This window comes from Oncorhynchus clarkii, chromosome 5, assembly GCF_045791955.1.
Source record: "Oncorhynchus clarkii lewisi isolate Uvic-CL-2024 chromosome 5, UVic_Ocla_1.0, whole genome shotgun sequence".
NCBI classification, from domain to species: Eukaryota; Metazoa; Chordata; class Actinopteri; order Salmoniformes; family Salmonidae; genus Oncorhynchus; species Oncorhynchus clarkii.
This window is the reverse complement of record NC_092151.1, coordinates 82,350,757-82,363,171: the sequence shown is the minus strand read 5'-3', so window position 1 is coordinate 82,363,171 and position 12,415 is coordinate 82,350,757. Positions and strand designations below refer to the sequence as shown.

General features: G+C 43.9%; 1 protein-coding gene across 1 annotated transcript in view; it reads right to left on the bottom strand.

Annotated features, from left to right (window-relative positions):
- The window catches only part of LOC139409775 (heparan sulfate 2-O-sulfotransferase 1-like), a 42,895-nt gene that overhangs the window by 13,859 nt on the left and 16,621 nt on the right, over nucleotides 1–12,415 (bottom strand). The window contains exons 2-3 of the mRNA XM_071155153.1: nucleotides 4,602–4,840; nucleotides 2,862–2,947 (exon numbers count right to left, since the gene is read on the bottom strand). Coding sequence (XP_071011254.1) covers nucleotides 2,862–2,947; nucleotides 4,602–4,840 — 325 coding nt within the window. The remainder of the gene's footprint in view (nucleotides 1–2,861; nucleotides 2,948–4,601; nucleotides 4,841–12,415) is intronic.

Genomic DNA, 12,415 nt, shown 5'->3' with positions numbered 1-12,415 from the left:
AGGAGAATACCTGTACCTAATCACAATAGTTACGAATATACCTGTACCTAATCACAATAGTTACGAATATCCCTGTACCTAATCACAATAGTTATGAATATACCTGTACCTAATCACAATAGTTAGGAGAATACCTGTACCTAATCACAATAGTTATGAATATACCTGTACCTAATCACAATAGTTAGGAGAATACCTGTACCTAATCACAATAGTTAGGAATATACCTGTACCTAATCACAATAGTTGGGAGTATACCTGTACCTAATCACAATAGTTAGGAGAATACCTGTACCTAATCACAATAGTTAGGAGAATACCTGTACCTAATCACAATAGTTAGGAATTTACCTGTACGTAATCACAATAGTTAGGAGAATACCTGTACCTAATCACAATAGTTAGGAGTATACCTGTACCTAATCACAAGTTAGAAGACCTGTACCTAATCACAAGTTAGAAGACCTGTACCTAATCACAATAGTTAGGAATATACCTGTACCTAATCACAATAGTTAGGAATATACCTGTACGTAATCACAATAGTTACGAATATACCTGTTCCTAATCACAATAGTTACGAATATACCTGTAGCTAATCACAATAGTTACGAATATACCTGTACCTAATCACAATAGTTAGGAGATTACCTGTACCTAATCACAATAGTTAGGAGAATACCTGTACCTAATCACAATAGTTAGGAGAAGACCTGTACCTAATCACAAGTTAGAAGACCTGTACCTAATCACAATAGTTATGAATATACCTGTACCTAATCACAATAGTTAGGAGAAGACCTGTACCTAATCACAAGTTAGAAGACCTGTACCTAATCACAAGTTAGAAGACCTGTACCTAATCACAATAGTTAGAAGACCTGTACCTAATCACAATAGTTAGGAATATACCTGTACGTAATCACAATAGTTAGGAATATACCTGTACCTAATCACAATAGTTAGGAATATACCTGTACCTAATCACAATAGTTAGGAGAATACCTGTACCTAATCACAAGTTATGAATATACCTGTACCTAATCACAATAGTTAGGAGAATACCTGTACCTAATCACAAAAGTTAGGAGAATACCTGTACCTAATCACAATAGTTAGGAGAAGACCTGTACCTAATCACAAGTTACAAATATACCTGTACCTAATCACAATAGTTACAAATATACCTGTACCTAATCACAATAGTTAGGAGAAGACCTGTCCCAAATCACAATAGTTAGGAGAATACCTGTACCTAATCACAATAGTTAGGAGAATACCTGTACCTAATCACAATAGTTAGGAGAATACCTGTACCTAATCACAATAGTTAGGAGAATGCCTGTACCTAATCACAATAGTTAGGAGAATACCTGTACCTAATCACAATAGTTAGGAGAATACCTGTACCTAATCACAATAGTTAGGAGAATACCTGTACCTAATCACAATAGTTAGGAGAATACCTGTACCTAATCACAATAGTTAGGAATATACCTGTACCTAATCACAATAGTTAGGAGAATACCTGTACCTAATCACAATAGTTAGGAGAATACCTGTACCTAATCACAATAGTTAGGAGAATACCTGTACCTAATCACAATAGTTAGGAGAATGCCTGTACCTAATCACAATAGTTGGGAGTATACCTGTACCTAATCACAATAGTTAGGAGTATATAGTGCATTCGGAAAGTAATAAGATCGCTACACTTTTCCCACATTTTGTTACGTTACAGCCTTATTCTAAAAATGATTAAATAGTTTTTTCCCCCTCATAAATCTACACACAATACTCCATAATGACAAAGCAAATGAAATGTTTGAAAATGTATAAAAAATAAAAACTGAAATATCACATTTACATAAGTATTCAGACCCTTTCCTCAGTACTTTGTTGAAGCACCTTTGGCACCGATTACAGCCTTGAGTCTTCTTGGGTATGACGCTACAAGCTTGGCACACCTGTATTTGGGGAGTTTCTCCCATTCTTCTCTGCAGATCCTCTCAAGCTCTGCCAGGTTGGATGGGGAGCATCGCTGCACAGCTGTTCTCCATTAACAATGTCTACACTGTATTTCTGATTAATTTGGTGTTATTTTAACTAGACAAAACATGTGCTTTTCTTTCAAAAACAAGAACATTTCTAAGTGACCCCAAACGTTACAGTGGTGTACCTGTCCCTAATGACAACAGTTAGGGGAACACCTAATGACAACAGTTAGGGGAACACCTAATGACAACAGTTAGGGGAACACCTAATGACAACAGTTAGGGGAACACCTAATGACAACAGTTAGGGGAACACCTCATCAACAGTTAGGGGAACACCTAATGACAACAGTTAGGGGAACACCTCATCAACAGTTAGGGGAACACCTAATGACAACAGTTAGGGGAACACCTCATCACAACAGTTAGGGGAACACCTCATCACAACAGTTAGGGGAACACCTCATCACAACAGTTAGGGGAACACCTAATGACAACAGTTAGGGGAACACCTCATCAACAGTTAGAAGTGAACACCTCATCACAACAGTTAGAAGTGAACTGCTAAAAGAATAGCTGAACTTCTTTGGAGCTTTTGATTCACGCCCAATGCATTTCACAAATACAGGACTAGTTCCACTTTCAGCCACATGGTGGCAGCAGCCGTTTTGAGAAAATGAAGAGCAAAGATGAATCCCACAGTAGGAGAATTATACAAGCGATTAGAGCAGTAAAAAAAAAAAAAGTCTACATCAGTAACTAAATAAATAAAAGCACAAAGTCAAGACCTTGTTCCTCTGTCATATAAAATGTGTTTGTTACTCATCTGGATATCGTTTAAGTAAAGAATGTTGTGGAGAGTTTTACTTGGAGAAGTCGAGGAAAGCCACATGTCCGTGGTAGAACCCAGGTTTCATCGCTCTCCAGGACGTCACGTTTCGGACAAAGCGCACCTGGAAGCACAAATCAAGAGTCCTAAATCACACAAGCTGATTAGTTTGTTATCCATGTCGTCTATGCATGTCTGACACAGACACGAGGACAAGTACATTAGAGTGGCAGGGTAGCCTAGTGGTTTAGAGCATTGGACTTGTAACTGAAAAGGTTGTAAGATTGAATCCCCCGAGCTGACAAGGTAAAAATCTGTCGTTCTGCCCCCCTGAACAAGGCAGTTAACCCACCATTCCTAGGCCGTCATTGTGAATAAGAATTTGTTCTTAACTGACTTGCCTAGTTTAATAAAAAGGTTTAAAAAAAACACAAAAAAAACACACAACTTCCTTCCTGTCCCCATTAACATCTTCTTCTTTAAACTGAAAGGTTTTGTTAACGTTCCCATTTTCTTATTTTGGGGTAACACTCTTATCCAAACAGATAAGTTTAAAAAGAACATCAAAGATCACATTTATATGTGAGAGAGATTGGATTTATGTGCAATCCACACTACAGTCCCTTGTGGCTACGAGTTTCTCTCATCTAAGTGACATTTAACAATGCTCAGATTCTCCCCACCCATGTCGTATCGTCTGCACAGGGAAGAGACCGCTGTGAGAACAGACAGGTTATTACCTTGGCAGAGCAGAGGAGCGGACTGAACTAACACCATCACGGCTCTAGCCAGAGGCTCCAAGGCATTCCTTCTGCTCGTTCTCCGTGTTCTCAACAGGAGTCACAGTGACAGTCAGGAATACAAATGCACACAGTCAGACTAAACACGTCAGGGCTGTGGAGGACGCAGTCAGACTAAACACGTCAGGGCTGTGGAGTCAGGGCTGTGGAGGACACAGCCAGACCAGACTAAACACGTCAGGGCTGTGGAGGACACAGCCAGACCAGACTAAACACGTCAGGGCTGTGGAGGACACAGCCAGACCAGACTAAACGCGTCAGGGCTGTGGAGGACACAGCCAGACCAGACTAAACACGTCAGGGCTGTGGAGGACACAGCCAGACCAGACTAAACACGTCAGGGCTGTGGAGGACACAGCCAGACCAGACTAAACACGTCAGGGCTGTGGAGGACACAGCTAGACCAGACTAAACGCGTCAGGGCTGTGGAGGACACAGCCAGACCAGACTAAACGCGTCAGGGCTGTGGAGGACACAGCCAGACCAGACTAAACACGTCAGGGCTGTGGAGGACACAGCCAGACCAGACTAAACACGTCAGGGCTGTGGAGGACACAGCCAGACCAGACTAAACACGTCAGGGCTGTGGAGGACACAGCCAGACCAGACTAAACACGTCAGGGCTGTGGAGGACACAGCCAGACTGTTTCTCTGACCAGGTGCTTGATGAGGCAATACAAGGGTCAATAAGTGCCGGAGGGCTAAGGAGACAGATTTGTATTCAGGTTTCCCCAACAAATCCTTAAATGAGTACTGTCGTGGCTCCTAGAAAATTATCTTTTTGAAATGTATTCAAAAAGATGTCTGAAGTACATGCCGAATTCCTTCCAAATCAGGCTGACATCACTCCTACTTAATACCTCCTGTTTCTAAATGCTGGTGGATGCGCCTCGTTGTAGGAGTGTTTATAAAGTGGCAGGTGTGTTTATAAAGTGGCAGGTGTGTTTATAAAGTGGCAGGTGTCAGCCATGTCCTCACCTGGTCTTGTAAGGACATGACAGGATTGTTCTTGGTGGTGTTGATGTGCAAAACGTGGAAGTGGTTCTTTCCACAAAGGTCGTAGGCGATGTTGGTGAACGACGTGCTCGCCGTCTTGGGCACTCTGTTATATATGATAACCACGTCCTCTGCCTCAGCCAGCGGCGGCGTGTCCCGTACGCCATCTTGGGTGTGGCGCTGCTCCACCTCCCTCACCTCGTGTCTGGCGATGGTACGCTCTTATAGGAGGGAGACAAGAGGATGGTCAAGGTTCACGCTCAGAAAATGTTTATTGTGCCAACATTAGGCAATGGTCGCTAGCAATGATCTGGTTTCACAATAAATAGGGGCTTCTGGGGGAATAAATGATGAAGACAGAGCGTACTGCTGGATAGACTGGAGTGTCACAGTGTACCAGCAGAGGGAGCAGGGGAGGCCTCAGGACGTGGACACAATAGCCTTCCATCTTCTATGACAAGTGCCTCCAGATAAGCAGGCTATAGTCAATTACTTGGCCCAGTGTTTTTCACTGAAGGTGTGATAGAGAGGGGTCATAGAGAGAGTGGATAGAGAGAGGGGGGATAGAGAGAGTGGGGAATAGAGAGAGTGGGATAGAGAGAGGGGTTGAGGGTGGATAGAGAGAGGGGGGGGATAGAGAGGGTGAAGGACAGGCATGTTTTAACAACGACAACAGACGGGACTGATCACACGTTCCGCTGATGGCTAGCCCCTGTACAAACTAAAACGATGTAATTACACAAAGCTGGTAATTGAGCCATCCTTCGTCTACAGTAGATAGATGCCCACTGGTGCATAAAATAACTAGGTTCCATTATCGATCACAGCTTCCCAAGGCACCATGCATCAACCTGGGAGCCGCCTGGATGTGAAGCTAGTCTCTCTGTTAAAAAGCTGTCTAAGACCAAGGTCTCCATCATCCTGTAACAGAGGATGTTTCAGTTCGCACAACAGCCGTCTGAGACCTGAGGGTCTAAACTATTTCTGTATCACTAGCTGGTCATGGTAGCAAAATCAGTCCGAGGGTAGGAGGGCTGAAAAACTGCTACATCAAAAATAACTACTCTCTCTCTATCACATTGTAAGATAGATCATACTGGGTCATGATGCAAGCAGGCAGTCTGAATACACAGCAGAAGGCTCAGAAGTTCAGAAACTGCTACATCAAAAAAGAGCTGCCGCTGTCTAGTCTGTCTGTCCTCCACAGTCCCAAGTCCCCAGGCACCGTTCAGGCTCAACTCAGCTCCTGGCTCCCACTCTGCTTGTTTGCATACTCACTGATGCACTACTCAAACTGCACTACTCTCTCAAAAACAGCACTAAACGATGCCCTGTACTACTCTCCAAACTGCACTACTCTCTCCAAACTGCACTACACACTGCCCTACTCTCTCCAAACTGCACTAATCTCCAAACTGCACTACTCTCTCCAAACTGCACTACTCTCCACACTGCACTACTCTCTCCACACTGCACTAATCTCCAAACTGCACTACACACTGCCCTACTCTCTCCAAACTGCACTAATCTCCAAACTGCACTACACACTGCCCTACTCTCCCCAAACTGCACTACACACAGCACTACTCTCCCCAAACTGCACTACACACAGCACTACTCTCCCCAAACTGCACTACACACAGCACTACTCTCCCCAAACTGCACTACACACAGCACTTCTCTCCCCAAACTGCACTACACACAGCACTACTCTCCCCAAACTGCACTACACACAGCACTACTCTCCCCAAACTGCACTACTCTCCCCAAACTGCACTACACACAGCACTGCTCTCCCCAAACTGCACTACACACAGCACTACTCTCCCCAAACTGCACTACACACAGCACTACTCTCCCCAAACTGCACTACTCTCCCCAAACTGCACTACTCTCCCCAAACTGCACTACTCTCCCCAAACTGCACTACTCTCCCCAAACTGCACTACTCTCCCCAAACTGCACTACTCTCCCCAAACTGCACTACTCTCCCCAAACTGCACTACTCTCCCCAAACTGCACCACTCTCCCCAAACTGCACCACTCTCCCCAAACTGCACTACACACAGCACTACTCTCCCCAAACTGCACCACTCTCCCCAAACTGCACCACTCTCCCCAAACTGCACCACTCTCCCCAAGCTGCACCACTCTCCCCAAGCTGCACCACTCTCCCCAAGCTGCACCACTCTCCCCAAGCTGCACCACTCTCCCCAAACTGCACCACTCTCCCCAAACTGCACCACTCTCCCCAAACTGCACTACACACAGCACTACTCTCCAAACTGAACTACACACAGCACTACTCTCCAAACTGCACTACACACAGCACTACTCTCTCCAAACTGCACTACTATCTGCATGCAGGCATTTAGAAGAACTGTTCTGTACTCTGAAAATCAAAAAGGAGGTGTGGGGGGGGGGGGGGGGGGGGGCTCATCAGGCCAGCGAGCAGAGCACCGCACGTCTTCGCTCGTTAGCGTGGCTTAATTATCTAAAACAACCTGCCCCTTCGCAACACACAAACCTGTTTCCAGGTGATTAAACCTTTGATGAAAACATTTAAAGAGAGGAGGCATAATTACAAGTGAAGTTTGTTTCTATTGTCGCAGTCTGACGGAAGTTAATTACAGGTATGGCCTTGTCAGTGTGTGCGCAGTGTTTCTCCTAGGATTTTTTTTTTTCAGCATCGTTGGCAAGTGTGTTCGGGGTACTTCCGTTGCTGCTGCAGTTTCAGAGGACTGGCATCCTGCCGGCATCCTGTCTTCTGCTGGCGGGCCTCTGTTAGGGTAATTTCACCAATTCAGTGCCTTTTGAGAAGTGGAACTTGGTCAACAAAAAAAGAACGTTTGATTTGATCTCATTTTAACATTGTGAGAGCAATGTTCAACTTCATTTAAACATGGTTTCCCATCTCAAGATGTTAAATAAAATTAGTATAGTTAGTGCCTATTACGGGACATTTAAAATAGTATAGTTAGTGCCTATTACGGGACATTTAAAATAGTAGAGTAAGTCTGCCCCTCATGCGGTGTCGTTGTTTTGGATTGCCTACTGGAAATAGCTCCATTGTCCTGGGTGCTAGTCCGAACACAGGATCCGCTTCAGGAAAGTCGTATTCCTGGTTGTAATGTTGGTAAGCTGACATTACTCTTATATCCAAAAGTTCTTCTCGACTGTATGTAACAAGACTTAAGACTTCAATGTAAGAAAAAATACATTTAAAACATTTTTAAAATACTGCAGTTTCCTAAGAACTCGAAGAGAGGCGACTATCTCTGTCGGCATCATGCTGTTGATCCAGAAGACGATCACCAGTGCTCCAGAACACAAACACCAGTGTTCCAGAACACAAACACCAGTGTTCCAGAACACAAACACCAGTGTTCCAGAACACAAACACCAGTGTTCCAGAACACAAACACCAGTGTTCCAGAACACAAACACCAGTGTTCCAGAACACAAACACCAGTGTTCCAGAACACAAACACCAGTGTTCCAGAACACAAACACCAGTGTTCCAGAACACAAACACCAGTGCTCCAGAAAACAAACACCAGTGCTCTAGAACACAAACACCAGTGCTTAATCTACTTAGGTGTGAGAGCTGCTTTAGAATTAGTCTCTCAGTCTCCACACTAGAGGTCGACCGATTATGATTTTTCAACACCGATACCGATTATTGGAGGACCAAAAAAAAAGCAGATACTGATTAAAATCAGACAACTTTTTAAAATGTATTTATTTGTAATAATGACAATTACAACAATACTGAATGAACACTTATTTTAACTTAACATAATACATTAATAAAATCAATTTAGCCTCAAATAAATAATGAAACATTTACAATGTGGTTTAAATAATGCAAAAACAAAGTGTTGGAGAAGTAAGAAATTTTAGGTTTGTATTTTTCTATCTCATATACCTTTGACTATTGGATGTTCTTATAGGCACTTTAGTATTGCCAGTGTAACAGTATAGCTTCCGGTCCCTCTACTCGCCCCTACCTGGGCTCGAACCAGGGACACATCGACAACAGCCACCCTCGAAGCATCCTTACCCATCGCTCCATAAAAGCCGCGGCCCTTGTAGAGCAAAGGGGAACAACTACGTCAAGGTCTCAGAGCGAGTGACATCACCGATTGAAACACTATTAGCGCACACCCCGCTAACTAGCTAGCCATTTCACATCAGTTACACCAGCCTAATCTCGGGAGTTGATGGGCTTGAAGTCATAAACAGCTCAATGCTTGAAGCACAGCAAAGAGCTGCTGAATGAATGTTTACGAGCCTGCTGGTGCCTACCATCGCTCAGTCAGACTGCTCTATCAAATATCAAATCATAGACTTAATTATAACATAATAACACACAGAAATACGAGCCTTAGGTCATTGATATGGTCAAATCCGGAAACTTTCATTTCGAAAACAAAACATTTATTATTTCAGTGAAATACGGAACCGTTCCGTATTTAAATATTGCTGTTACATTGTACAACCTACAATGCTATGTCATAATTATGTACAATTCTAGCAAATTAATTACGGTCTTTGTTAGGAATAAAATGGACTTCACACATTTCACAACGAGCCAGGCGGCCCAAACTGCTGCAAATACCCTGACTGTTGCACAGAACGCAAGAGAAGTGACAATTTCCATAGTTAAAAGAAATTCATGTTAGCAGGCAATATTAAATATGCAGGTTTAAAAATATATACTTGTGTATTGATTTTAAAGAAAGGCGTTGATGTTTATGATTAAGGTACATTGGTGCAACAACAGTGCTTTTTCGCGAAAGCGCTTGTTAAATCACCCGTTTGTCGAAGTAGGCTGTGATTCGATGATAAATTAACAGGCACTGCATCGATTATATGCAACGCAGGACACGCTAGATAAACTAGTAATATGATCAACCATGTGTAGTTAACTAGTGATTATGTTAAGATTGTTTTTTTATAAGACAAGTTTAATGCTAGCTAGCACCTTACCGTGGCTCCTTGCTGCACTCGCATAACAGGTAGTCAGCCTGCCACGCAGTCTCCTCGTGGAGTGCAATGTAAGGCAGGTGGTTAGAGTGTTGGACTAGTAACCAGAAGGTTGCAAGATCGAATCCCCGAGCTGACAAGGTACAAATCTGTCGTTCTGCCCCTGAACAAGGCAGTTAACCCACTGTTCCCAGGCTGTCATTGAAAATAAGAACGTGTTCTTAACTGACTTGCCTAGTTAAATAAAAAAGGTACATAAAAGAGAGTTGAGAGAGCTGAGAGTGTAAATGTGCCCCGCCCAGGACGCATGCTCTGCTCTTTTAACATCCAAAGTAAATGAAGAAAATAGCCAAGCATTCCATGATCAGGAGTGGGGGTACATATGACAGAGAACAAATGTGAAGGAAGGAACATTGCTTTACTTTACTGTGACAGTAATGGAGAGAGGAATCCTGGTTAAAATAAGTCTGAACTCTTAAGTGAAGACAAATCATAGTGACTGTATCATGTAGTGCAAAATAGTACAACATGATCCAAGAACAGTGGGTATTAAGGGGGAAGCTCAACCATTCGGAACCCTGTATGAAGACAGTGACAACAAGGTAAGCAATCGCAGGCCTACCTAGGGTGGAGCAATAGCACCTAGCCTGACAAACGCATCTCAGGCCTACCTAGGGTGGAGCAATAGCACCTAGCCTGACAAACGCATCTCAGGCCTACCTAGGGTGGAGCAATAGCACCTAGCCTGACAAACGCATCTCAGGCCTACCTAGGGTGGAGCAATAGCACCTAGCCTGACAAACGCCGACACTGATATACGACCATCTATTCCAGAGATGGTTTCTATTATCATATCGTTACATCATCTCACCTCAGCAGTACAGAGTAACCCCCCCCCCAGTCCTAAAATGGCAGCCCACAGGGCTCTGGTCAACAATAGAGCACTATATAGGAAATAGGGGGTGATTTGTACTGCAACCCATAGTGATGGCCACACTGTCACAGTCAGTCAGCTTCCCAGCAGACACTGCACACATCTTCCCCTAAGCAAAAGCTTGTGGTACCCTGCTGTGGAGTCCAGCTGTCGATCCACCTCTTTCACTTAAAAAAAAAAAATGTTAAAACTTAAGTCAACTTTAGCCACTACAACATTTCAAATATGGATACATTTCTCCAGCTATTAGAACATGGAGTATTGTACTTGCAAGTACAGAACAAGTCTCATAAATCTCCATCATCAAAAGTCTAGCCAATATCATCCTGCTTTAAGAAAAATAAAAATAAAAAAATCGCACTCAAGGAAAACAAACAGTTCCTATAGGTACTCCACCTGATACTGGCCCCAAGGTAGATATTCCTATAGGTACTCCACCTGATACTGGCCCCAAGGTAGATATTCCTATAGGTACTCCACCTGATACTGGCCCCAAGGTAGATATTCCTATAGGTACTCCACCTGATACTGGCCCCAAGGTAGATATTCCTATAGGTACTCCACCTGATACTGGCCCCAAGGTAGATATTCCTATAGGTACTCCACCTGATACTGGCCCCAAGGTAGATATTCCTATAGGTACTCTGCCTGATACTGGCCCCAAGGTAGATATTCCTATAGGTACTCCGCCTGATACTGGCCCCAAGGTAGATATTCCTATAGGTACTCCACCTGATACTGGCCCCAAGGTAGATATTCCTATAGGTACTCCACCTGATACTGGCCCCAAGGTAGATATTCCTATAGGTACTCCACCTGATACTGGCCCCAAGGTAGATATTCCTATAGGTACTCCGCCTGATACTGGCCCCAAGGTAGATATTCCTATAGGTACTCCGCCTGATACTGGCCCCAAGGTAGATATTCCTATAGGTACTCCGCCTGATACTGGCCCCAAGGTAGATATTCCTATAGGTACTCCGCCTGATACTGGCCCCAAGGTAGATATTCCTATAGGTACTCCGCCTGATACTGGCCCCAAGGTAGATATTCCTATAGGTACTCCACCTGATACTGGCCCCAAGGTAGATATTCCTATAGGTACTCCACCTGATACTGGCCCCAAGGTAGATATTCCTATAGGTACTCCACCTGATACTGGCCCCAAGGTAGATATTCCTATAGGTACTCCACCTGATACTGGCCCCAAGGTAGATATTCCTATAGGTACTCCACCTGATACTGGCCCCAAGGTAGATATTCCTATAGGTACTCCACCTGATACTGGCCCCAAGGTAGATATTCCTATAGGTACTCCACCTGATACTGGCCCCAAGGTAGATATTCCTATAGGTACTCCACCTGATACTGGCCCCAAGGTAGATATTCCTATAGGTACTCCACCTGATACTGGCCCCAAGGTAGATATTCCTATAGGTACTCCACCTGATACTGGCCCCAAGGTAGATATTCCTATAGGTACTCCACCTGATACTGGCCCCAAGGTAGATATTCCTATAGGTACTCCACCTGATACTGGCCCCAAGGTAGATATTCCTATAGGTACTCCACCTGATACTGGCCCCAAGGTAGATATTCCTATAGGTACTCCACCTGATACTGGCCCCAAGGTAGATATTCCTATAAGTACTCCACCTGATACTGGCCCCAAGGTAGATATTCCTATAGGTACTCCACCTGATACTGGCCCCAAGGTAGATATTCCTATAGGTACTCCACCTGATACTGGCCCCAAGGTAGATATTCCTATAGGTACTCCACCTGATACTGGCCCCAAGGTAGATATTCCTATAGGTACTCCACCTGATACTGGCCCCAAGGTAGATATTCCTATAGGTACTCCACCTGATAC